General features: G+C 47.0%; 3 protein-coding genes and 1 non-coding gene across 23 annotated transcripts in view; 2 read left to right on the top strand and 2 right to left on the bottom strand.

The window, feature by feature from the left end:
* Positions 1-10269, top strand: part of B4galnt3 (beta-1,4-N-acetyl-galactosaminyltransferase 3) — a gene marked incomplete at its 5' end in the record, with an annotated part of 103887 nt that extends 93618 nt beyond the window's left edge. Inside the window, 6 exons of the mRNA XM_048787565.1 lie at positions 1830-2149; positions 3348-3501; positions 3755-3827; positions 4759-4912; positions 5527-5653; positions 8121-10269. Of these exons, the coding sequence (XP_048643522.1) occupies positions 1830-2149; positions 3348-3501; positions 3755-3827; positions 4759-4912; positions 5527-5653; positions 8121-8229 (937 nt within the window). The remainder of the gene's footprint in view (positions 1-1829; positions 2150-3347; positions 3502-3754; positions 3828-4758; positions 4913-5526; positions 5654-8120) is intronic.
* The window catches only part of Erc1 (ELKS/RAB6-interacting/CAST family member 1), a 1605700-nt gene that overhangs the window by 604128 nt on the left and 975054 nt on the right, over positions 1-26518 (top strand). The gene's annotated exons all lie outside the window — the stretch shown is intronic.
* LOC125611908 lies at positions 4622-4734 on the bottom strand. Its single transcript, XR_007342154.1, has one exon. It is a non-coding gene; the product is annotated as a small nucleolar RNA SNORA76 (small nucleolar RNA).
* The window catches only part of Ninj2 (ninjurin 2), a 106413-nt gene continuing 91255 nt past the window's right edge, over positions 11361-26518 (bottom strand). The window contains exons 2-4 of the mRNA XM_015500792.2: positions 13418-13649; positions 12558-12742; positions 11361-11803 (exon numbers count right to left, since the gene is read on the bottom strand). Of these exons, the coding sequence (XP_015356278.2) occupies positions 12576-12742; positions 13418-13649 (399 nt within the window). The 3' untranslated portion in view covers positions 11361-11803; positions 12558-12575. The remainder of the gene's footprint in view (positions 11804-12557; positions 12743-13417; positions 13650-26518) is intronic.

Below are 26518 nucleotides of genomic sequence, written 5' to 3'. Positions count from 1 at the left end.
GTAGTTGGACACAATATCTTTATTTTATTTTTATGTGGTGCTGAGGATCAAACCCAGTGCCCGCAAGTGCTAGGTGAGTGCTCTACCACTGAACCACAACCCCAGCCCTGACAGTAGGCTAAAATGATATCTCGGTGTGGTTTATTTGCGTTTCCATGATGATTAGTGATGTTGAACATTTTTTTTATATACTTATTGTCCTTTTATATATCCTCTTTTAGGAAATCTCTATTCAGGTATGATGCATGCATATAATCCTAGTGACTCAGGAGGCTAAAGCAGGAGGATCTCAAATTTGAACCCAGCCTTGGCAACTTAGCAAGGCCCTGTCTCAAAATAAAATAGCCAGTGGTAGGGCTCTTGCCTTGCATGTTCAAGGTCCTGTGTTCAATTTCTAGTACTGCAAAGAGAGAGAGGGCAGGGTGTGGGGAGCAGGGAGGGAGAGAAATGTTTATTCAGGTCATCTTTGCATTTTTAAATCAGATTATTGAGGGTTTTTTTGCTGTTGAGTTGTTTTGTGTTTCTTATATATTCTGGATGTTAAACTTTCATTGATGAACAAGTTGCAAATATTTTCTCCCTTTCTGTAGGTTGTTTCTTCACTCATTGTGCAGGAACTTTTTGTTTGTTTTTTTGCAGTGCTGGGGATCAAACCCAGGGCCTCACACATGCTAGACAGATGCTTTTCCACTGAGCTACACCCCCATCCCAGAAACTTTTCTCTGACATTTCATCTCCTGTGCTGTCAATGGATTCTATTATTATAGCATCATGATTTGTTTGGGGCATTTTCTTCCCTTGTTTTTTCATGTTGTTCATGTGTCTTTCTCCTAGGTATTACAGTTTCTACACTATAATTTGTAATATCTCTGCAGGTTACCAATACCTCACCTCTGGTGTAACCAGGCCTGTGGGGACCTTGGTGATGGTCTTCCCCGTCCTGGCTGTTGTCTCTAGACAGAAACAGGCCAGAACAACCACGTGTTGGTAGATGGAGGGCCACAGTGCCATTGTTCTCCTCCTCTACGAGTGGGGCCGCATTGGTCTGCTCTGCCTCCTCCACTCCTTGGGCAGGGGTTCGGCTCCCAGAAGCTTTTTAGTCTGATGTAATCCCATTTGTCAATTTGTGCTTATGGGGTCATATCTAAAAAATATTTGCCCAGATGAATGTCCTAAAGCATTACTCCTATTTTCATAGTTTCAGGTCTTAAGTCTGATTCATTTTTGAGTTGATTTTTTTGTATGTGGTGAGAAATAGGAGTTTTGTTTTACTTTTCTGCATGTGCACATCCTGTTTTCCCAGCACCCTTTATTTCAACAGACTGTCCTTTAGATAATTTGTGTTCTTGCTGCTTTTGGTGGAAGTCAGTTGGCTGCAAATACCTGGATTTATTTCTGGGTTTTCTATTATGTTTCATTGGTCTCTGTGTCTGTTTTTATGCCAATACCATGCTGTTTGTGATTTTGATTTGCATTTCTCTAGTGACTAATGATGTTGAGCCAACCAGTCAACATATCTTATCAGAATGTTAATTTGAACAAAGAATTTTTGTTAACTAGAGTCAATTTATCAAGGAACCTCTTCACTGTGACCCCTCGTATTCACCTTGTATACTTAGAATGTTTAAGCTCTAAAGGACCTTAGAGATTATCACAGCTCAGTAGGTATGTGTTTAAAGATGGAGGCACTTCCCTTGGTCCCTTTGCTTATGGAAAAGCTAGAATAAAACCCAGGGTCTCCTGATAACTGATCTCATGGGCTTCTACCACACATGCTCCCTTCACAATGCAGGGAGGATTACTCAAGTCTCCCACCTTTTCTGCCACAGGAGGTACCAGCTGCAGCGCATCGTGAATGTGGAGAAGCGTCAGGATCAGTTACGTGGCGGTCGCTACCTCTTGGAGCTTGAACTGCTAGAACAAGGCCAGCGCCTGGTGCGGCTCTCTGAGTACGTGTCCACACGAGGCTGGCAAGGTATTGATCCAGCTGGTGGGGAGGAGACCGAGGCCCGGAATCTGCAGGGCCTGGTCTGGAGCCCACACAGACGTCGGAGACATGTCCTGAATGTCCGGGATCCAGAGCCCAAGCTTTGCTGGCCCCAGGGTTTCTCATGGAATCACCGAGCTGTGGTCCACTTTGTCGTGCCTGGTAAGCCTCAGGAGGGTAGGGATCCTAATGATAATTATGAGCACCCAGATCTGTTTTCTCTGATTGAATCTCCCAAGAGTTTGTTGAAGAAGACACTTTATAATTAAGGAGATGGAGCCTCACACACACAAAAAGGAATGAGCTTAAGGTTACATGACTGGTAAATTAACTAAGAATAGATGCTGACTTGTAGGCCAGTGCTCTTTCTTTCACACTAGGTTTCAGAACTGGATGTGATTATGAACTGAGATTGTTGAATAAATAAGGAGGATACTGTATACAATGGCTTTATTATTATTTATTTATTTCAGTGCTGGGGTTCAAACCCAGGGCCTCGAGCATGCTTAGCAATCACTTCACAACTGAGCCATATTCCCAGCCCTAGAGTGGTTTTTACTGATTTATTTGTTTCTTTTTGGTTCTGGGGATTGAACCCAGGGACACCCTACCACTGAGCCACATCCCCAGCCCTTTTTATTTTGAGACAGGATCTTGCTAAGTTGCCAAGAGCCTTGCTAAATTGCTGAGGTGGTACGGGGCTGGGGATGTGGCTCAAGCGGTAGCGCGCTCGCCTGGCATGCGTGCAGCCTGATTTCGATCCTCAGCACCACATACAAACAAAGATGTTGTGCCCACCGAAAACTAAAAAATAAATTTTAAAATATTCTCTCTCTCTCTGTCTCTCACTCTCTCTTTAAAAAAAATAAAAAATAAATTGCTGAGGTGGGCCTTAAACTTGCAGTCCTCCTGCCTTAGCCTACCAAGTGACACGGATTACAGGCGTGCACCACTGTGCCAGGTCCCACATGGTTTTGGTAATGAAAAGGGAAAACTTATAACAGGCAGGAGTATTACAGTGTTGCAGGAAAGGATAGAAGGGTAGTAAGATGGACAGAAAATAGGTCTGATGGTTAGCACATGGCAGGATTGCTAGGAGAGAGCTAATGATGAGCCCTAGCCCAAGGCCTTCTCTCAAGGGCCTTCTCTCAGGGTGTTCATGGAGCTGGATATAGAGGCCAGGTTACTCGTGAGCACTCCCTCTCTTTGGGTCTCTGCTCTTGCTAAATGATTTCCTTTAGCCACATTGTTCCCTAAGCAAAGGTCTAGTGGGGACTCCTGACTCACATTGGAGCTTACAGTGGAGATGATCATCTTTCACTTACCTATTTCTTTCTTCCTGCCTGGCCCACCGGGGCAGTGAAGAACCAGGCACGCTGGGTGCAGCAGTTCATCAGAGACATGGAGAACCTGTTCCAAGTCACCAGTGACCCACACTTCAACATCATCATCACTGACTATAGCAGTGAGGACATGGATATTGAGACAGCTCTGAAGAGATCCAAGCTGCGGAGGTGAGGAAGACCCCTGACCACGCCACAGCCTGGGCTGCCTCCTTCCTGAAGTCCTAGGCTTTATTCAGTCCAATGCAGAGCCAGAAGTCCCACCCAGTCGCCAGCTTTTCCCCAAGGATTTAACCTGCTGATATGAACCCCATCCCAGGAACACTCCATCTCTTCTATGCTAAAGAAGAGCTTTCCTCTTCCTCCAGGGGACCGCTGCAGATGAGTCCTAATCCTCAGCCCCTGCTTTCTCCTCTTCCTACAGCTACCAGTATAGGAAGCTCAGTGGAAACTTTGAACGCTCAGCTGGACTTCAGGCTGGCATAGACCTGGTGAAGGTAATCAGTCTGGAGGGGGCTTAGGAGATATGATTAGAGACTGATTAAGAGGTAGAGAGGCATTTGAGATGTGTCAGATCCTGAAAAGGGAAGGGAATGGGGACACATTGGTGTTAGTCCCACAGTAATATTTTGTTACTGCAACAAAATACCTGAGAGAATCAACTTAAAAAGAAAGACAGGCTTGTTTTATCTCATTGTTTCAGAGCTTTCAGTTCATAGTCATTTGGCCCCATTGCCTTTGGTCCAGTGTTGATGCAAAACATCACTGTGGAATGAAGGATGCTCCTCACTTATTGGTGGCCAGGAAACAAAAGAGAGATACAAAGAGACCAGAGTCCTAATATCCCCTTTAAGGGCACTAGCTCCCCCCACACCAGGCCCACCTCCTAAATATTCTACTGACTTCCTATAGCGCTACGGATGGGCAACCAAACCTTCAGCTCGTGCATCTTTGAGAGACACTTATCCAAACCGTAGCAAGGAGCATTCTCCCTGCTATGCTGCAGGCCCAGGCCAAGTGTGGGACTAAGCAAATGACAATGGAGCATATGTCCAGAGTCCTCAGAGCCCACAAAAATTGGGGGGGAGTCAGAATTCACTATTGGATGGTAAGAACTCTGTTCTGATGCTCAGTAGTGTGGAAACCTGCCCAGTGGTTAGTTCTGTGCAAGTTTGTTAGTCATTCTAATAGAGAAGAGCCTGGGGATTCTCCTAGGATTCTCACCAGCCCTCTGCTGACCCTGCACCCTCCCCTCCCTTTTCTTTTCTTTTTTTTTTTTTTCCTTCCATGGCCATGCAGCTCTTGGTTAAAAGGGTTGCCAGTGGGAGGCAGGTGGCCCCAGTCACGCACAAGCATGTACTCTGGCTCTGCAGCCTGATCCCCAATGCAACGCACAGGCACAGCTGACCCTGCCCTTTCTGTCCCCAGGACCCACACAGCATCATCTTCCTCTGCGACCTCCATATCCACTTTCCCGCTGGAGTTGTTGATACCATCCGGAAGCATTGTGTGGAGGGCAAGATGGCCTTTGCCCCAATGGTGATGAGGCTGCATTGTGGGGCTACCCCACAGTGGCCTGAGGGTAAGCCCTGCCCTGAGCTAGGGAAGAGGAAAAACCTTTGTGGCCTTGGTTTCTCAACCTCAGAGCTGAAAACAGTCATGTTTGTGAACATCGTTATCCTCTTTTCCTGCCCTGCACCCCCCCCCCATTATCTTTGAGCCTCCGGACAGTCCAGAGAGAAGTACCCCGAGCTGTGCTGACAGCCACAGCCAGAGATGCAGCAGTGAATATTTCCCACCCATCTTCCCCTTCATTCATTTGCCAAACATTTCTTAGAAATTTACTGTGAGCTGCATGCTGTGCCCCTGTGAGGATATGAAGGTGGGAAGAGGTCCCCTGCCTGTGAAGAGGAAAATGGACCAGTAAACTGACCTGCAGCTGTGTGTTGTGTGGCTGCTGTTGTCAGATCCTGTCATCAGCCTGTGGTCAGTGCTATATTTGGTGTACCCTAACCTTGGTTAGAGGGCTTCTGCCCAAACAGGCAAGGGACCTGTTCAGTTAAGACAGCATTCAGCTTTAGTCACCCCCACCCTCCCTCTTTCAGAAAAGCCTCTAAGAGCACAGCCCAGAAGCCTTTTGCATTTCTTCCTTCTGACCTTGGCTCATCTCACCTGGAGCTTCTTGTCTGTCCACAGGCTACTGGGAGGTGAATGGATTTGGGCTGCTTGGCATCTACAAGTCAGACCTAGACAAGATCGGGGGCATGAACACTAAGGAGTTCCGAGACCGCTGGGGTGGAGAAGACTGGGAGCTGCTGGACAGGTGACTAGGGAAAGGAGGGCATCCAAGACATCTGCTGGAATTGCATTCCATATTGTGCTCTAAGGAAGGAACAGAGCTGGATCACCCAGCTGGGCCCCTTGGCTGCTGATTTCCCAATGGACAAGTAAAAGGCATGGGTTCTGAGGAAGCTCTCAGGTGACTGCCTCACACACACTCTGTAAGCTAGCAGAGAGGGATGATACTCCTGCTGTCTGTGTCACAAGGCTGCTGTGACAATTAAACTGCTCAGTAAACTGTCAGAGGAAAAGCAAAAACAGTTGATCTGTAAAAATTCAAGTGGTAATAAAAATTCAAGTGGTAATGTTCTCAGCACCAGGTGAGGCGCTCTGGCGAATATCACTGCCTCATCCCTAAACGGGGGTAGATCTCCCCACCGCAGCTGCCAGAGGCTGTGTGGAAGTAGATAAGGGAGACATAGGCCAAGGGTCAGGAAAGACTTTGGGGTTCACAAAAGAAGCATTGAAGGGCAACAAGATATCCAGGAGGTTGTGGGATTTGGGAAGTCAGTGGGGGAGGAGATTTAGAGAAGAGGTAATAACCTCAGAGAAGAAGGGGAACATAGGAGAACACAGTACAGGCTGTAGACGTGGTAGGAGGGCTGGGAGTGAGTGTTTTAAGGGAGCCAGATTGTGCAGTGAGGACTGGGGATGTGGCTCAGAGGTGTGTACCTGGCACACATGAGGCTGATGAGGCTGTGGTTCATGCTTTGGAACGTCAAAAAAAAAAAAAAAAATGTGCAGTGACATCAGGTTTAGGGGAGGAAGGAACATAGGGGCAATGAGGAAGTTGCTGCCTATAATTGCATGATATTCCTCTTTTAAGAAGTTTGCTGCTAAGAGAAAGGGAAGGAAAGAGGTACCTTGAGAGTTGAGCTTAAGAGGAGAAAGAGGGGGAGGAAAGGGTTTAGTTACTGGAAGGGTGACTGGAGAAGGAGGACAGGGCAAAGTCAGGAGCACCTGGGGCAGGGGACCTTGACAAAGGCATGCACTTCTTCCTGAGAGATGGGACAAGATGTAGCCACCAATCACTGAGCACCTGTACTTGGCAGGTGACTCGCACGTTCCTTTGTTTCTCTCTCCCCAAACCCCTGTGTGGTAGGTGTAATTTTCTCCATTTTTCAAAGGAGAAAACTGAGTCATGAAGAGTAGGTAATAACTTGCCCCAGATCTTTCCCATTTAAGTGTCAGAAGCTTAAAAACTAGGCTGTGTGTGATTTTCCCCAAGATGGAAGGTGACAATACCGAGAGAACTGAAGGTGGAAAGGGGGATGTTGAGGGATGTTATGTCAGATAACTCAGATCTCAGAAAACTAGATCAAAGTTGATCTCAAAAGTTGGGAAGCCCAGTATAGTGGTTACTATCACCCTTGATCTTTGTGCTGTGCTTTGTGTGTTTGTGTGGGGGGGTAGGGGGTGGGTTGTTGTTGTTGTTTTGGGGGCATTTCTTTTTTTTTCCCCCCCCTTTGCAGTGCTAGGGATAAAACTCAGGACGTCACACTTGCTAAGCAAGCACTCTACCACTGAGCTACCTCCCCAGCTGTTTTTATTTTATATTGAGACAGGATCTGCCTAAGTTATCAGGGCTAGCCTTAAATTTGGGATTCTCCTCCCTCAGTCTCCACAGTCTCTGAGGTCATAGGTGTGTGCCACTGTGCACCCAGCTGGGCTTTGTGCTTTGACACAAATGTCTGTCATGATTCTTAACTTGCCTGCTTCCTTTAAGGCCCAAAGAGAATGAATCTGTTTCCAATTCTAGCTACTTGCAGCTCTGCCAGAAGTGCAGGCCTCCTTGTAAAAGGGTCACCCAATGGGCTATGCAAATAGAAAAGGAACAGGGAGGGCTGGAGATGCAAGGGGCCCGGGGTTCCATCACCAGCACTGAAAGAAAGAAAGGGGGGAGAGAGAGAGAGAGAGAGAGAGAGAGAGAGAGAGAAGGAACAGAAGCAGGGCCTGGGAATAGAATCTCCAACTCTAGCCCTTTGACTCTCTCAGATACTACCATGAGTGCCCTGTGAGCTGAAGTGCTGTTACTAGGCACTTAGTATGTATCAGGAACTATGCTTCACCTCCATCATATCTACTTATGTGTATTATATTATGTATAATATGTATGTATATGTGTATGTATATTGGAAGTAAGTGGTGAAGGCTAGAGATGATGGATGCAAATAGCACATATATTTATAAAATTGTTATCCTCTTTCTAAAGATAGCAAACAGGTTCTGACAGGTGACGTGACTTGCTGGGATTCTAACACCAGCAGCTGGGCTTCAAAGCCCGAACTCTTTCCACTACACCCAACTTCCTCTGTTCCACGGGAGGTGACCATGGGAAGGAGGAACAGGGTCTGACGTAGATGTGAGAGGGTCAGTTCCTCAGGGGCCCACGCTGCTTCCCAGTTGCTGTGTGTGCTTCCGTGGGCTCATCCTGCCCCTCCCTCTTTCAGGATCCTCCAAGCAGGCCTGGAAGTGGAGCGTCTTTCCCTCAGGAATTTCTTCCATCATTTCCATTCCAAGCGAGGCATGTGGAACCGACGCCAAATGAAGATGCCGTAATCCCTGGAGCCACGTGCAGCTCCTTGACTTGCTGTTGTTCCCCAGCACCCCTGCTCGCTGCTGGAGAAGGGGAGGGCAGGGGGGCAGAAGCGATGGCTAGGCCCCAAGAGGCCTCAGAGCCAATTACCTTTTCCACCGGGAGCTGTCCCCTCATGCAGAGACAGGTGCCAAGACTCCTCTGCCACTCACTCAGTCAACAGAGAGAATGGCTCCTGAGACAGATGGGGCAGCCAGGTCAAGGAAGAATAGACCTGCTTGAGCAATACTGTTGTTATCCATGAAGGTGCATTCCAGTCACCCCCCATGCTCCTCCTGGGAGTATTGGCCATTGAAACTGGAAACTTCTGCTGGACATATTTTAATGGGGGGTTTATTTTTTTAACCAGAGAACCAAAACTGCTGTTCAGACCCAGCATTGACTGCGAATGGGGTGAAGTTGTACATTGAAGGAGTAATCCCAGTCGCAGATCCCAGATCCATTTGTGTGTAGAGATGTGTCCCTAGGGCACTGTCCCTTTCAGAGGTGCTGGCCACACGTGGAGCAGGTCTAGCTCTAGCCCAGGCTTGTGCCTTCTAAACACACATACATTTCTCCTGGTAGCCACTGAACCGCAGGCCGTCGATTAGGGCATTAACCTAATCCCTCCAGGTGGCACTAACTTCAGACCAGAAGCACAGAACTGGCAGCCAGGTCCAGGTACAAAGGTGGGGTTGGGAGATCGGGAACTAATGAGCATTGGGCTTACCTTGCCCAGTGTTGGACATATGGGCCATGCAGAACCCACAAGGTGAAAAAGACCAGAGACAGATGCCCCTTCCCTTCCCAGCTCACCTGTGAGATAAGGCCTTTGGAGAGGATAGAGGCAAGCAAAGAGGATATGGACATAATCCATCAACTTTGTGTAGATGAGAAGAGGAGGCAGAAATCAGGCAGAGAGGGATGGAAAGGGAAGTGGAAAACTTGAATCCCAGAAGCCCAGCTCCCCTATGAATTTGCCCTCCTACAGGGAGAGCCCCAGCTGCTTGGCCCTGAGGGGAAGACGAGGAAGGGGTGTGGGTGAAACCCCAGATCTCGAGACAGGAAGTGGGCAAGGCAAGAGGTGTGGGGAGCTGAGGGTATTGTCCTGAAAGGTATCTTCCCCAAGGGGAGGGGAGCAGGAGGAACTGAAAAGTAAAGCAGTTTCAGGGAAAATCACCCTTGGCCTTTTCAGTCTGCGACCACCCTTTATGTCACCTGATGATCATGCACTTATCTTGCACTAATAATCCCTGGGTACTTTTGTGGCTGGGGACTTTTCTACTGCTGCTGTTGAATTCACCAATGGTGCATTGGATGCTGGATCTTGAACTCCAGAGTCTGTGGACAGAGCTGAGCACAGGGCCTCCCTGTTGGGAGGTGCAGCGGGGCCCAGGAGCTCCGTGCTGTGACAGTCTACATCACAACGTTCAGAGCTAGGGTCTACCTGGTGGGCTCTGCATTCACCAAGAGCAAAACCGTGGCATGTGGGAGGACAGAGCCCATTGAGAACCTTCTGGACTTTGGGGAGAATCCTGCCTTCCTCTAAGGAATCAAGAAGGACAGAGACGTTTCGTTAATAGGCCGTGGCTTGAATGCCATACCTGTCCCCCTGGGCTGTGGCTTTTACTGGTCCCTGCTCAGGACTGTACCCTCTGGAAAGGACCGCATAGGAGGTAGGCTAGGACTGCAGTTGGCTGATTGGGGTGCCAGTTTCTTTTTAGGGCCACTCTTATCCTTGGCATTGCACTGGAGGCAACAGTCCCAACAGCCCTCTTTATCCACCTCTCCTAAGGACCAGGAGCCAGCCCAGCCTTCCCTGCCCTGCCCTGCCCTGCCCACACCCCTCTGTCCTTGGGCCAGTGCCTTGTGTTTGATGTCTGTTACCTCCCCACCATCTGCCTTAATGAAAAGGGCCTGGCATGGCCCCTACTCTGTAGAGAAATGTCTTGGGTGAGGGGAGGGAGTGGGTGAAGGGAGGGAAAGCATTAAATACAGCATCTTCTTAGAAAAAAATGGCTCTTGTGTTTTCCTGTTGCCCATTCATGGAAGAGGGTTGAATTGAGGGGCACAAGGATTGCATCTCCATCGCTCTGAGAGGTATGCCGAGGACCTCCCTCACTGCCCTCCACCCTTGCTGCTAGTTTGGGGAAGTTGCTGAGTTCTATGCTGTGGTTTGTTCAAGGATATAACATTGTCCTTGGTGTCTCACAGTCTGATAGTAGACCAGGCATTTTCTGTTCAGTAAATTAATGGAAATTGGCCATTCAGCTGAGAAAGACTATAGACACCCTGGGTGAAGAAGGCTAGCTATAGGGCCAGATGGTTTGGTGAGCAGTGGATAAGAGCCAAGGGGTAGCTTATTCTAAGGTAACAGATGGGACTGTGGTCCATGCCTGTAATCCCAGAGATTCAGGAGGCTGAGGCAGAAGGATCACAAATTCAAGGTCAGCCTCAACAACTTAGTGAGACACTATCAAAATAAAAAATAAACAGGGCTGGGGATGTGACTCAGTAGTAGAGAACTCCTGAATTCAACCCCTGGCACTGCAAAAATAAATAAAAATTAATTAATTAATTAGTTAATTAAAATAGCAGATAGGGCTGGGGATGTATCTCAGTGGTAGAGTGTTTGCCTAGCATGTGCAAGACCAATAAAAATGAAAAATCACTTCTGTTTGCAAGTTGACTGTCCTAGTTGTATTTGGCCTGAGCGAAGATCAAAATTTGTATTTAGTAAACATGTGCTTAAGAGACACTTTGGAGGTGGGGGGTTCTAGGGATTGAACCCAGGGGCTTTACCATTGAGCTACACCCCCAGCCCTTTTAATTAATTTATGTATTTTTATGTTGACACAGGATCTCACAAAGTTGCTTAGGGCCTTGCTGAGTTGCTGAGGCTGGCCTGAAATTTGCGATCCTCCTGTCTCAGCCTCCCAAATTGCTGGGATTATAGGTATGTGCTACCACACCCAGCAGGAGACACTGTAATGTGAAAGCTATTATAGGTTTCAGTAGGTCCTTGAAAAGGTTTGTGCATAAATGCATTAGTCCAGAATTGACTAATCTGTGATTGAGGTAGGAGATATAATAATCCCTTTCCAGGACACAGAGAGGGCATTCAGACACCAGCCTGGATAGTGGAGCCTTCACGACTGAAGATAAGAAGATTGACTCTGAGTGGATTCACAGAGATTTTTATAGATAGAAGTTAATCCATTTTACACAAAGGGAGAACTGAGGCCTGGAGCAGAGGGAGGGCATGGGGTGGGGTCGGACCAAAGGCTAAGCAGGCTTGATCTTACATTAACCTGCCATAGGCTCAGGAGATGCTGCCAGGGAGGGAAGATTGGCAGTACTGGAGTCAGAGCTCAGGAATCTGGAACAAGGTGGAGTCCCTTAGACCAGTTAATTATCACATCTTAATTCGGGTGCTATAGGGAAGAAGCCAGCACAGCTATATTGCCCTTTTAGAAGCTCTCCCAGGGGCTGTGGAAAGTGCCCATTAGCATGGCAGATCAAGGAGGAAGGAGGCAGAAGCAGTTCCAGGACCAGTACCTGTAGAGGAAGCAGACAAGAGGCAATGAGGAGAGCAGGACAGACCAGTGCTCCTCAAACTTGGATGCAGACACTGTTCACCTGGCAATCTTACTAAAATGCAAGTGCTGATTCCATGACTGGAATGGAGGCCTGAAGTACTGCATTTCTAAAGCCAGCTCCCAAGTGATTTTGTAGATTCTTCTGGCTTACAGACCATAATTTGAGTAACAAGAGCTGCTAGACAATACCAAAAGAGACATTTCACATTTCTGTCTTTCTCTTGCTAGATGGGCTGAACCAAACACTAGCCACATTAGCTTCCAGCCCATCCCAGGCTGTGGAATAATCTGAGCCAAAGAACTGTAGGAGTCATTCATTGGGAGAAGGGACTTAGGGTAGGTCTTATTAAGAACCAATCCCCTCCCCAGCGGCTGGGGAGGCTGAGACAGGAGGATCGCAAGTTCAAAGCCAGCCCCCAGCAAAAAGCTAGGCACTAAGCAACTCAGTGAGACCCTGTCTCTAAATAAAATACAAAAAAATAGGGCTGGGGATGTGGCTCAGTGGTCAAATGCCCCTGAGATAAATCCCTGGTACTCTCTTTCCCCCCCAAAAAAGAACCAGTCCCCACTCTTCAAGACACCTCTTTGGCCCTAGACCTATAGGCCTTCCCCTTTGGCTTGGCAAGGGAGATTCTTCTTACCCCAAACCCCATAGGGGACAGATGGGCCACCTGGGGGAGCCCTTAGATCAGGAACCTCCCATCCTTCCTCACCTAGGTCCCAGGCTATGCTCAAAGAGGATTCCTTGAGGCCCTGGCAGTCAGGAAGCCTGTCTTTTGTGCCCCAAAGGCTGTAATGAAGACATTGATGACAACAGTGATGAAGACCAAGGTGGTGGCAGCATTGTTGAGCTGGTTTAGTCGCCATTGATTCTGTACCTCGTTCAGGTTCAGCCGTGCTGTGGAGGAGTAGGGAGTGGGGAGTGAGGATCAGAGCAGGAGCCACACCCTGAAGCTTCCCTCCCCACATGCACTAGCTTGGAGAAAATCTGGCACTTCAGAGATCCACATGGAAGAAATCAAGGGAAGTGGTCATCATTGGGCTGAAATTGAAATGCTTTTGGCCCTCCTGACCAGCACATGGTACTTCATGGGATAGGATTTGGGAATTTAAACAGGTTCTTCCAAGAGTGGAAATGAATAATCACAAAATACTATAGGGAGCTGGGTGCGGTGGCGCACGCCTGTAATCCAGCAGCTCAGGAGGCTGAGGCAAGAGGATCACAAGTTCAAAGCCAGCCTCAGCAATTTGGTGAGGCCCTGAGCAACTTAGCAAGACCCTGCCTCAAAATAAAATACAAAAAAAAGGGCTGGGATGTGGCTCAGTGGTTAAGCACCTCTGGGTTGAATCCTCCATACCAAAACCAAAAACCAAAATGCCTGTAGGGAACTCTGCCACAGTGAGTAAAGACAGTCATCCGGCAGGTATTGTGGAGTGTCCATCTTCTGGGATACCAGGATAGAACAGATTTCTAGTCTTGCTGAACAGGAGTTATTTGTGCACTTGTAGGTGCAGTGGGCTAACACTAAATATCTAAATTGGCATGTGCCAACACAGGGGACTGGCTCCTCACCAATGACAACCAAGAGGATTCCGATGACCACCTGCAGGAGCAGAGAGATGCTGATGAGGGTGACAAGGGCAGTGTAGTAATGAGAGGATGGTCCCTGCTCAAGCACCGCTTTCAGCCGTGTGGCATTGGACATGAAGAGAGCCACATCCAGCATGCTCTCTGCCACACTCTTCTTGGTGGCATAATGGTTCAGGTTGATGGGTTGGTTCCTCCTGGGGTTGGAGTTCCCAGGCTGTAACAGAGAAAGCACAGACTTACCTAGGAAACTTCAGAAAGGAAGCAGTGGAGAGACTGGGAAGTGGAGAGAGATTTTAATTCCCTTCCCAAAGCAGGTGGGAACGACCTCACCATTGATGGTGAGGCCCTGCATGGCTTATGGGTTTATGGCTTGAAGAAAAAGAAAGGGCTACTGGGCATAGTGGCCCAGACTTGCAGTCCCAGGTGTTCGGGAGGCTGAGGTGAAGGGTCTTTTGAGCCCAGGAGTTTGAGATCAGTCTGGACAACATAGACTCTGTTTCAATAAATAAGTAAGCACAGACAAAACAAATTCATATAATAAAGAAAAGAGGGCTGGGGTTCTGGCTCAGCAGTAGAGCACTTGCCTAGCACATGTGAGGCCCTGGGTTCGATCCTCAGCACCACATAAAAATAAATAAATAAAATAAAGGTATTGTGTCCAACTACAACTAAAAAATAAATATTTTTTAAAATAAACAAATAAATAAATAAAATATTGGACTACAGAAACTTTGAGCTCTGAAGTGATGCTATGCTGTGACATCTACTTTATGGAGGACCCACTTTCCCTCACACCTTGATACATCCAGCAATAGGTGATTTGAAGCTTGGGTAAAATGGAATAGATGCTTTTCTCCCAAAATGTCATGGTCCCAAGGGAGGGTGCATAGCTCAGTGAATTAAACATGAGCTGCCTTTCAATCCACTCAGTCCCTGAACTAAGAACCCTGGAGCCTCAGCCCTGTTCACAAACATATTGGCCGTTAAGTATAGGCTGTCAGAATACATGTATGTAAGTATGTATATATACACACAGTAATTAGTGCATGCTAGTTAAAAACTGTTTTTTATTTTTCAATACCAAGGATTAAACCCGGGGTGCTCTACCACTGTGCTACATCCCCAACCCTTCTTTTATTTTTATTTTTAAGACAAGGCCTTGCTAAGTTGCCAAGGCTGGCCTTGAACTTGTGATCCTCCTGCCTTAGCCTCCCAAGCTAATTTAATATTTTAAATAATTTTTAGCTAGGGCTTATTAAAATGTAATTTATATTTGATTTTGGAGTATAAAATAAAACTGTTATTATCAAGAAAACTCTAATTCCAAGGATGTAATCGCAATACAGGGCATATGGTAAGGGCCTCTGGGGTGGGCCAAGAAATTCACACTGGATGCTGCAGGCCATCTGCAGTCATTTAAGAACACTTGGGAGATTGACTTAGCAGTGGTGCTTAGGATAGATTGAACCAGGATGGACCAGATGTAAGGAGACTCATTTAAACATTATGGTCTTGTGGTCTCTGGATGTGAGTCAGTGGTAGACTGCTTGCCTAGCATGGTGAGGCCCTGAGTTGATTCCCAGCACTGCATAAAATATGTAAAGCTTATGGTCTTGATTTAGGGTGAATATGAGAGGGAACTGAAGTGGCTGGTCATGAGAAGGGAAAGGAAGAGATGTGACTGCTTGGAGGTAGGGAAGCTGATCCAGAAGGTCACCATAGCAGGATGGCTCTCTATTTGGGTGGATGGACAGACAGATGGACAGACGGTCTGGTGGATGGAAGGATGGATGAATGGATGGGTAGGTGGGTGGGTGGGTGGATGGGGCAGGTTCAGAGGATCTGGGTGTGTCTTGTACTCAGTGTGACCACAGCAAGGCACTTCACTTTTCTGTTTAACAGGTAATTACAGAGGTAAGTTAAGATGGAGGAGAAACCTATGTAACCAGAAATTTGGACTGTAAGAACCCTGAAAATGTTCTGAAATGCAGCGATCTCTATACTTTCTTTTTGTGGTGCTGGGGATTTAACCCAGGGTCTTGTGTATGCAGGGAAAGTTGGTAGAGCGCTACCAACTGAGCTATATCCCCAGCCCCTCCAAACTTTTCTGATAGCATAACCTCAGAATTAGCATTAATAATTGTTTTGGGTCAGGCACACTATTGTCATCCCAGTAAGTTAAGAGGCTGAGGAAGGAGGATCACAAATCTGTCCTAAGTCAAGGAGGATCACAGTTTGGAGTGGGGGTGGGGGTACAGACTATTGTTATTTGTAAATTTCACTTTTTAAAATTTTGTTTATTTTTTAAAATATTTATTTGTTAGTTGTAGTTGGACACAATACCTTTCAGGGTTCTTAGTTCAGGACTGAGTAGATTGAAAGGCAGTTCATGTTTAATTCACTGAGCTATGCACCCTCCCTTGGGACCATGTCATTTTGGGAGAAAAGGCATCTATCCCTATTCTTTCACGTTTCTCTCTTCCTTTCCCTTCTCATGACCAGCCACTTCAGTTCCCTCTCGTATTCACCCTAAATCAAGACCATAAGCTTTATATATTTTATGCAGCCTTGGCCACTTAGAGAGACCCCGTTTAAAAAAAGAAAGAAAGAAAGAAAGGAAGGATTAGGGATGTAGATCAGTGGTAAAACACTCTGAGTATTTTACCAATTTAAGGTATCACAAAACAAACAAAACAGAGCAACAACAAAAAACCCAACTCTAATCCACACATTCTTTTTGTTGCAGACTGAACCAAATCTGTCCTAAGTCAACAGAAAGGGGTCTCTGTCTCCCAGTCCTCCTAAAGTTTGCCTTTGAAGTTCAGCCTCTATGTGACCTTCATTTTTAAACTCCAGGCCCCTTACTCCCTTTGCCAGGATCCATATATCTAGTCAAGGAAGGTTCTGGATCACAGGGATGTAACAAAAAGCACCTGCCCTGATAGATGGGATCAGTGCTGGCAGTGCTCGTGCCTTGAGACTTCTGTTTCCAATGCACCCACAGGAAGAACCAAGCACAAAGGAACCACTCTGGGGAAGTGGTTGCACATTATTAAATCATCAAAATCTGCATATACTCAATACTTCCAGGCATGGTGGGACACTCAGAGGGCAATCCAAAGTGTGCGCTTTGGCCAGTGGAGCGATTTATACACTTTTCCTCAGGAGGTGAGAATGAAGACTCATGGGCACCATTCATTCAACACAGTTTGACCATACATGTCAGGTGGTGTTCAGGACTGTGTATCCCCAAGGTGGGATAAAGCATTATTGCTACTTCTTTCCCAGGTCCCTGATGAGCACTGACCCATTGGGCTGCTGGTCATTTATACCAGACCCTGGTTGCCAGTTATTTTTCACAGGTACCAACATCAGCCTGGGGCCCAGAGGCTAGAGAAATAGGAAAGAGGGCTGTAGACATGAAGGAATGGAATACCTGCCTCTGTTATTCCTTTCTGTTAGATTTTTTTGGGGCCTAGGTTTCGGCCAGTACTGGGGGCTGTGAGTTGGAGGAGGTGGGGATAGTGTCGGGGTGAGGACCTGTGTGGACCTGGGAGGCCACACACCTCATTCAGAGCTTTTGGAAATGAGTGCCAAGCCAATCTGGGCTTGTTGGGACCAACAGTCTGGTTGATTAGGGACAGAGATCCCAGGACCAACACCTCACAAAGGCCAGAAGTCATTTACAACCTGTGGTCCTAGCCCATTCCCGTCACTATGAGAGTCTCTGATTCAGCCACCCCCCTATGTGTTCAGAGTACTTCTACCCAGTTCCTGCCCCATGCCCACCCACTCCTCCTCTTCCCACCCTACACTCAAATTTGTTCAGTAGCTTCTTCCTTCCAAACCCAATTAGAAAGTTCAAAATCTGATAGATCCATCTGCTTCAAGGGAGACACCTTTCTCTGAACATTTGCATATGAAGAGTAGACAAAACCTTAAACTCAAACCTCTAGCAGTGTTTTCAGCACTGACTAAATAAATGGTGATAGGAGGAGGAAGAGGGTGGCAGCAAGGAGGAGTACTTGGGAATCTTCCCAAGCCTCTACATAAAATATCCCAATCTGGGCATAGCCTTGGTGGTGCATATCTTTAATCCCAGTGACTCAAGTGCTGAGGCAGAAGGGTTGCAAGTTTGAAGCCAGCCTCAGCAACTTAGTGAGATCCTAAGCAATTTAGCAAGACCCCGTCTCCGAATAAAAAATAAAAAAAGGTCTGGAGATGTATCTCAGTGGTAGAACAACCTGGGTCCAATCTTCAGTTTGGAGTGGGGGTGGGGGCATAGACTATTGTTATTTGTAAATTTCACTTTTTTTTTTTTTTGAGCTCTGGAGATGGAGCCCAGGGCGAGTGCTAGGCAAACACTCTACCACTGAACTACATCCCCAGTTTCTGCAAACTTTTAAGAGCTGGTTGGCTTCTGTTGAATCTAATTGGAAAGCCCAGAGCTTCACAGAGTTGTGGAGATTCACAATGAGTTTAGGAGGTGCAGGCCTCAATCTCATCCCCTACTAAATTCAAGACCTCTTCCTCTCCTCTCTAAATTCAATTTAAGGAGTGATGATTTTGGACTGCTTCTAACTGAAGGTGCTTTTCCAGGGTCTGCTTAAGGTGGAGACCCCGGTGAGGTGCCTGTCCTCTCTCATCTTCTCAAAGCACCAGTTCTCCAGAATGTCCACATGGTGGCGTGCAGGATCCAAAAAAAAAGCAGCAGGATGGCATTTCTGCCCCCAGGAATCCACTGACAGGACAGGATTGGTGTGAAACCTGGACTCCTGGGAGGCCCGGGATGGGAGCCTGAAAAGGACACAAGTCTGAATAGGTCAACCGAAAACCAACCAGACCTGAGTGTCAAAGGAGAGTTCAAGAATAAACCAATACTGCCAAGTGCAGTGGTGCACACCTCATTCTCTCAGGAAAATGAGGCAGGAGGATCGCAAGTTTGAGGCCAGCCTCAGCAATTTAGTGAGACCCTAAGCAACTTAGCAAGACCCTGTCTTAAAATAAAAAATAAAAAAGTGGCTCAGTGGTAAAGAAAGAATAAACCAATACACAACCAGAGAAACTCCACATCGTATACAACCACAAGAATGGGATCCTAATTAGAATAAGTTAAACTCCATGTATGTATAATATGGCAAAGTACACTCTACTGTCATGTATATCTAAAAAGAACATTTTTTAAAAATATTTATTTTTTTTTTTAGTTTTCAGCGGACACAACATCTTTGTTTGTATGTGGTGCTGAGGATCGAACCCGGGCCGCACGCATGCCAGGCGAGCTCACTACCACTTGAGCCACATTCCCAGCCCAAAAAAGAACATTTTTTAAAAATAGCATTATGGAAAAAAAAAGAAGAGGAAGAAACCAATACCATCACGTGTAGTGGTGCACACCTCTAATCCCATGGACTCGGGAGACCAAGGCAGGAGGATCATAAATTCAAGACCAGCTTGGGCAATTTAGCAAGACTTTGTCTCAAAGTAAATAACAAGAAGGGATGTAGTTCAGTGGTAGTGTCCCTGGGTCCTCAGTACCATAATACAAACAAACAAATATAAAGAATGAGCCAATTCTGAAGTAGGGCCAAGGCTAGGTAGAAGAATGACTAAGGGAGGGGGTCCAGGGGAGGAGCCCCAGCACAATCTGTAGCCTGGGCGCTGGTAGTTAGAAGGGGCTGGCTCTGAGACCCTGGATGAAGTTGTTTTGAAAGGGACCCCTTCATGGTAACATCTTTAAAAGTAGGGAAAGAGTTTTCTTAATCCTGCTGTGCCAGTTCATTGGCAGCCCAGCTCAGAGGCAGAGATGGGTGAAATCACCTGTGGGCCCTCCCTTGCAACCTGAGGATTGGATTAGATAAACACCCAAATCCTGCAGGATGCCATCCTTTCTACCCACGCCCAGAGCCCGCAAGCAACTCCACGAAGGGTCAGGATAAAAGAGGAGAGGGTGGGTGGCTGGCAGGGTGGTCCCTGCTCCTGCCTTCAGAGGAGCTGGCCCTTTAAGGCCAGGCCCAGGCTGGTTGCGAACAAAGGCCCGGGAATGTGGGCTGGACCAGGGAACAGAGCCACCCAGAGTGAGTCATTCATGTTTCACGGACTGGGAATTGCTGGCTCCCACTTGCTGCCCTCCCTTGGCCCTGGCCCTGGCTCTGGCCCCGGCCCCGGCCCCGGCCTCCTCCCAGGGCTCAGGGGCAGCCTGCAGGGCCTGTCTGCCAGATCTTGCACTGGACAGGCTGGAGGCTTCCTCTTACCGCAAAGCTACAAGCCCTCTGCCTGCTTCTGGTGCCTCTCAGAGCAGGGGCCAGTGGGCCTGGACTCCTGTCCTCCCCTCTGCCCCTGGGCTTGCTGCTTGGTGCTTAGTTTCCACATCCATAAACTGAGAGGAAAAAATCCTGTCTCTGGAGGAGAGGAGACTGTGAAGAAAGTGAATGATACTTTGTTTCTCCTCAGAAGGACAGACAGAAACCAAGTTGTTCTTTTTTTTTTCCTTTTAGTCTGAGATCTGTCTCAATGACGCTCTGTTTCTCAGAATCTTCCTTTTATGGCTCATTCTCTCTTGCACTTGACCCCTCAATTCCACTCATAGACAGCAGGACCCTGGGCCAGAGACGGATTTCCTTGGGCTCCCAGAGGCCCCATATGAAGTGTTATAGCTCTGGTAACCAGTTACACTCCTGCTAGCCAGTGGCACCCAAACTCCAGGCCACCAGGCGGGGCTTCTGGTTGATATGAGTTGGAGCAGGGCTGGCTGTGGGCAAACTGGAACTCTGGGGCCACAAAAAGGACGTGGGTTTGGTGACTGGGGTGGGATGGTGCAGGGGGTGGGGACATTATAGACATACTCCATGGTATTTCCCGTTTGCCACTCCTGGTTCATCCCTGGTCACCATCATTTCCCTCCCTCTTCCTCGTCCTGTAGGTTCCAGCTCAGATTCACTGTCACCCAGGGCCCTTCTGCCAAGTCCCAGTTCCTAAGGCAGGAGTGGATTCCATCCCTTGAAATCATGGATGGCTTCATTGTTCTGCCAGACAATTATTTATCCCTAATCTTTGGCCTATATTTTTGTTTCTTTACAAAACTAAAGTTGGATAAGAAAGGAATGCCTTTTAAACGGAAAAGTAAATAAGTTTTTACATTGTTTATTGACATTATGGTCACGGGACCAGGAGCTCCAATGGTTCATTCTGCCCTTTCTTGGAAACAAGATTACAGGGATGTTGTCCCAGAGGGTCAAGGAAGTTAAGTAAGTAACTGTTCTACCAAAAAGCCATGGGATCCTGTACTCGGTGTGTTGAGGACCTGGAGCCTGTGGTGGCAGCAAGGCCTGGTGGGGAAGGCCAGCCTGAGAGGGCTGAGAGGTAGTGATTTGGTCCAAGTCCCGGCTCTGCTACAAGCCATGTGCTACATGTGTAAAGCTGGTTCCCCTCACTGGGCTCCTTTTCTTGCTGTGAGATTGAGGGCTGGGGTCTTTTCCAGCAGAGTGATCTAGGAATGGGGAAGCCCCCTCCTCTGAGGAGAGTCTCAGGGACTGAGGACATTCCCCCAAGAGAGGCAAGGTGGGGGGCTGGCCCATGGCAGAGTTAGTGAGTCACTTTGAACCCGGCAGCTCTAGGGCATTGGTGACCTTTGAGTGAGTCATGCCTGTTAGCCCTGAGAAAAGCCATATGGCAGTCTTCCTGTGGGTCAGTTCAAATGAAGGGCTACAAACAAATAAGCCCAGGAAACCTGGCTGGTGGCCCTCTATTGGCCTCAAAATGACCAAACACCCAGGAAAGCCAGGTCTCCCCTAAAAAGGAGATGGTGGGAAGCCAGGCTTTGAGAAAGCTAGTTTCCCATCCAGGGAAAGGGCAGATCCAGCGCAGGAAACGCAATCTGTTCAGACAAATGGATTTGGGTGGCCTTCAGTGCCAATTTCTTTTAACCCCGGTGTCTAAGATCCCTAATGCCCCATTAGAATTCAGTTTGGAAGGATAATGGATCTGCCCCACTGTACACACGTGTAGGAGGTTTCCAATACATTGGACTGTTGCAGTTCCTGCTTACAGAGTACATGCCTTTGTGACTGGCACAGGGCTAAACACAGGACATGAGTCATCTTATCTAGTCCTCACAACAGTTCTGTGAAGTAGATGAAGGCATCACCATCCTAGTTGAGAAAATGGAGGTTCAGGGAGCCCAAGTAACTTGTCCAAGATGACACAGCAGTTTTTAATCCCATTCTCTGTGTGCCAGAGCCTGTAATTTGACCCCTATTCTATGTCGTCCCAGAAGTGTATTGTCTCCATGGAGTTTAGGAGCTAAAGATAAACATACATGACCTAAGATAAAGGAAGACAATTCCATAGTCCCGTGAGGGTACATACGTACACTTGCTCATCTTCTGCCTGAGTGAAATTTGCTTGAGACTCTCCTGAGTCTGCAGCGAGGCTGCATGCCTGAGCCCCTGTGCTGCTGGGCAGAAAGTATGCTACACTCAAAGGCAGAAGGCTTGGGTCTGGGGCAGTTGGGAGAACAGGATTGAGAAAGGGACTTTTATCTGTCTTTTTAATTTTTTCTTCTTTGTGATGTCGGCGTCGGGACTCAGGGCCTTGCAAGTGTGCTGCCATTGAGTTTCACACCTTTAGCCTTGTCTTTATATATATATATTAGTTGTAGTTAGACACAACACCTTTATCCTATTTATTCATTTCTATATGGTGCGGAGGATTGAACCCAGCTCCTCGCCCATGCTAGGCAAGCGCTCTACTCCTGAGCCAGAGCCACAGCCCCTAGCCTTGTCTTTTTTGAATTTGGAATTTGGAATGTTGTTTTTGGTGTTTATTGAACCAGGGGCGCTTAACCACTGAGCCACATCTTCAGCCCTTTTTAATATTTTATTTAGGGACAGGATCTCGCTGAGTTGCTTAGGGCCTCACTAAGTTGCTGAGGCTGGCTTTGAACTCATGATCCTCCTTCCTCAGACTCCCAAGTCCCTGAGATTACAGGCATGCACCACCATGCCTGTAATAAATATGAAACAAAAACAGTATACAGCTGGATGCAGTAATGCATGCCTATAATCCCAGGGACTTGGGAGGCAGAGGCAGGAGGATAGCAAATTCAAGGCCAGCTTCAGCAACTTAGTGAGACTCTCAGCAACTTAGTGAGATCTTGTCTCAAAATAAAAAAATAAAAATAAAATAAAAGGAAATGGGGTTGTAGCTCTGTGGCAAAACACTCCTGGGTTCAATCTCTAATACCATAATAAAATAAAATAAAGCATCCTTAAGGGTCCAATGGTTAAAATAAATAGGGCTAGAAGTGTAGCTCAGTGTGGCATGCTTGCTGAGTACTGGAGGCCTTGGGTTCCATCCCCAGCACCTTAAAAAATAAAACAAATTAAAATACAACCGAGTTTATAACTTCATCTCCCCCAGACCTTAGCTTCTCCATCTGTGAAATGGGAATATCGTCCCTGCTTAGCACGAAGCATTCTTAGAAAGATACATGAGGGGTTAGTAGTGTTGCTCAGTGGTAGGGTGTTTGCCTAAAATGCAGGAGGCTCTGGATACCATCTACAGCATCACAAAAAGAAAAAAAAAAAAGGAAAGGAAAAAATATCCATGAGATAAAGTGAACAAATGTGCTTTGAGAACTGTAAAGTATTAAACAAATATGAGGAGAGAGAAATCTCTCCTACTCAAGACTATACTCCCACCAGTGGGCCTACAGGCATTTTTATTTTATTTTTTGGCAGTATTGGGGATAGAATCCAGGGGCTTTCTTCTACCACTGAGCCACATCCCCAGTCTTTTTACTTTTTATTTTGAGACAGGGTCTTACTAGGTTGCCTAGGCTAGCCTTGAACTTGCAATCCTCCTGCCTCAGCTTCCCTAGTTACTAGGCTGCACTACTGCACCTGGTATTTTTTTTAAAATAATATGTTCTGACTCATGGCCTATCCCAACCCAAATATTTTTTCCATATTTTCATTGGTGCATTTAAATTATACATAACAATGTGATTTCAGCACAAATTTCAATGTAGGCACCATTTAGTTTCTCAGCCACCCCCAGTGTCTTTGGAATGCTTCTCCCTGCTCATCTGAAAGCCTCTGTCTTGGATTCCTGGCTCTCACCATTGAGCTGCACCCGTCTCTCAGCGAGGGAAATGATTACACAGCCAGCCCACAAAGGGTCTCCAGGTCTCTGTTTTTGGGCTGCAGACCTCTCCCCTCTGCCCCCACCCAACTCTCTACAGGGGAGAGAGCAGACAGCTAACCTTCCTTAAGGCACTGCCTGTGCCAGGAGCAGTGGTAGGCCACACCAGATTACTCACTGCTCCCTGAACACACCCTACCCTTCCTGGCCTGCTCCTAAAGGCTTTCTTCCCCATGCCCCCTGGGGGAAGCCTCCCACCCCTTCTAGCCCATAGCCCTGAGTGCACTACCAGGCCCTGTTGGGGGGGGGGAGGCTATACTGGCCTTAGGTCTTATTTAAGCCTCTGGATGGCTCATTCTGTTGCCTTCTTTACTATTTGGACCCCATCTTCCATATTCCTGGGTCACCAGGGTGCCTAGCTCAGCACTTTACTCACATTAGGTGCACAGTGAGTGATAGTAGCACTAATTCCACCCCTCTACCCATGTCTTTCTTTGGTGCTGGGGATAGAACTGAGTCTCACACATGCTAGGCAAGGGCCAGCCACTGAGCTACACCCCAAGCCCAGCACTTTATTTTTTTACTTGAAAGAAATACTTAGACGATTTTTCAAAAAAGGAAAAAGAAAGGCCCTTTAAGGGTGGGGTCTTATGCACTTTGGCTTCCTTGTGCGGGAAGCAGTGTTTGGGACGTGAATCTTTGACTTAAGAAAAGCTCCAGCCAGGAGCAGCCCCTTCTCCCTGGACCCGGTCAGTGGCAGTCCTGATGGGGAGCCTCAGGGAAGGAATTACTAAGGCTGGTCGTCAGGTCAAAACCTGCAAAAACTCAGACCTCTGAGGCCTTCTGTTTGGGGCAAGTTACATGTAGACAGTTCGACTACAGCCTTCCCTGTGCCAAGAGCAGCAATCTCGCCCTTAAAAATCAACAGTCTCTAATCCATGTTAGGGTGGGGTGTCTTTTGCATTCTATTCTGGTAATAATCCCTGACTGGCCCAGAAACCTCCCCCATCTCCTGGGCCCAATCTCACTTGCTCCAGGCTGCACAATGAGGCCTTAGAGCTGCAGCACTCAGGAATCAGGGAGAGGCCTCCGGGGAAAGGTCTGCAGTACCTCATTTGTCCACTAGGGCTCCATATCTCTGAAATAGGTAAGTAAGACCCAAGTTAGCTCACCCTGCTGGGGAACTGGGATCCAAGCTCTGCCCTCTTTGTGACAGGATTTGTTCCTAATAAACTGAGGCAGAACGTGTTGGGGGAGGGACGGGAAGGAAGAGGGGCTGCAATGGAAACCCCAGGAGGCCTGCTTGCTCTTTCTAGGAAGCATTTTCTGTGGGGCACATCTGAAATCTCAGCTGAGGCTAGAGGATTCCAAGCCTAGGCAATTTAGGGAAACCCTGTCTCAAAAAATTAGTGGTGGTGGGAGTGACCCTGGAGATTTAGCTCAGTGATAAAACACCCCTGTGTTCAATCCCTAGTACTGGAGGGGGAAATTTTTTTTTAAGAGAAAAAATATAGGAAGCATTTTCCACCTCCCCTGCTCTCAGGAAAGATTGTCATCACAAAGTCCAAAGTTAATCATAGGTTTACCATACAGAAATTTCCACAGAGTATATCTAGTCTCTCCCAATACCCAACCCAAATGAGCACTTGCTGAGTTAATTCCTTGCTCTGAGACTTCTGAACTCATCTGGCTTCGAACTTTATGGCCCACTTTGGCTTTGGGGTTCCCCAGAGAAACTTTCTCCAAGCCCACTCAGCCTCACTTGCTGTCTATAGCCCTATTCATGTTCCAAAAGCCAACACAAGCAGCTAAACTTTAATAATAATCAAATAGTCATAATCTATGCCAGGTACAACTCTCACAAAGTTGGTATTAATACTCCAATTTTGCAAGTGAAGAAGTTGAGACTCAAAGAGATTAATTACCCAAAGTCACCAGATACTAAGGGATGGTTCCAGTATCCTAAGCCTATATATTCTTTCTTCTATATACCAGTGATTCTCGAAGTGTGTAGGTCTTAAAGCAGAAGCTTTAAGCATTTGCATATAAGAAATGCAAATACTGGACTGGGGGTAGAGCTGGTTGATAGAGTGCTTGCCTAGCATGTGTGAGGCCATTGATTTGGTCCCCAGCAGTGCAAAAAAAAAAAAAAAGAGAGAGAGAGAAAGCAAATTCTCAGGTTCTTTCCAGACCTTTTGAATCAAACACTCAGCAGAAAGCCCTCAATTGGCTTTCAGTAGTTTAAGAAGCCCTCCAGGTGATTCCCATGCAAGATCAAGTTTGAGGCCCACTGGCATATCTGCAGAATGTGTCCATGCTTGCTCTCTTCTAAGCTTGGTGCTAGACACTTTCGTATTGATTTTGTCATTGAATTCTCTCTTACAGATGAGAAAATTGAGGCTCAGAACAATTCAAGAATTTTGCTCACCCATTTTTTAAGAATTAGATGGGATTTGAGACAGGCTAAGCCCTTGAATTCATGACCTTAACCACACACCATACAGCCTTGGAAGTACAGGATACAAACCCCTCGAAGGTAGGACCAGTCTAAAGTATTTATAGGTAGTATTTCTAGATCTTTCTATAGATTAGAAAATTGATCAAAACCTATATTTCATACCAGTACCCTTCATGCCCTAGCAGCTCCTGTTCCCCTATTCATGGGTCTGTTTCAGAGGGTCTAATGCTTTTTTCTACCTTGCAGTGCTAGGACTCAAACCCAGATCTTCGCAGTTCCTAGGCAAGGGTTCTACTACTGAGCTACTGAGCTACTCTTCCAACCCCTCAGCCTCTCTTTTTTCTGTCAAGGCTTAGGTTTTGTGAGGGAACCTAGATCCAGATAGGTAAGTGAAAGTGACTTTCCGAACAATAATTGTAAAGCAAAATATCAACATTCCACATAATGGTGTATGAGTTTTGTGTGTTCCCTTTAGATTGTCT

Source organism: Marmota marmota, unplaced genomic scaffold (assembly GCF_001458135.2).
Source record: "Marmota marmota marmota unplaced genomic scaffold, marMar, whole genome shotgun sequence".
NCBI classification, from domain to species: domain Eukaryota; kingdom Metazoa; phylum Chordata; class Mammalia; order Rodentia; family Sciuridae; genus Marmota; species Marmota marmota.
This window is presented reverse-complemented; position numbering and strand designations above follow the sequence as displayed.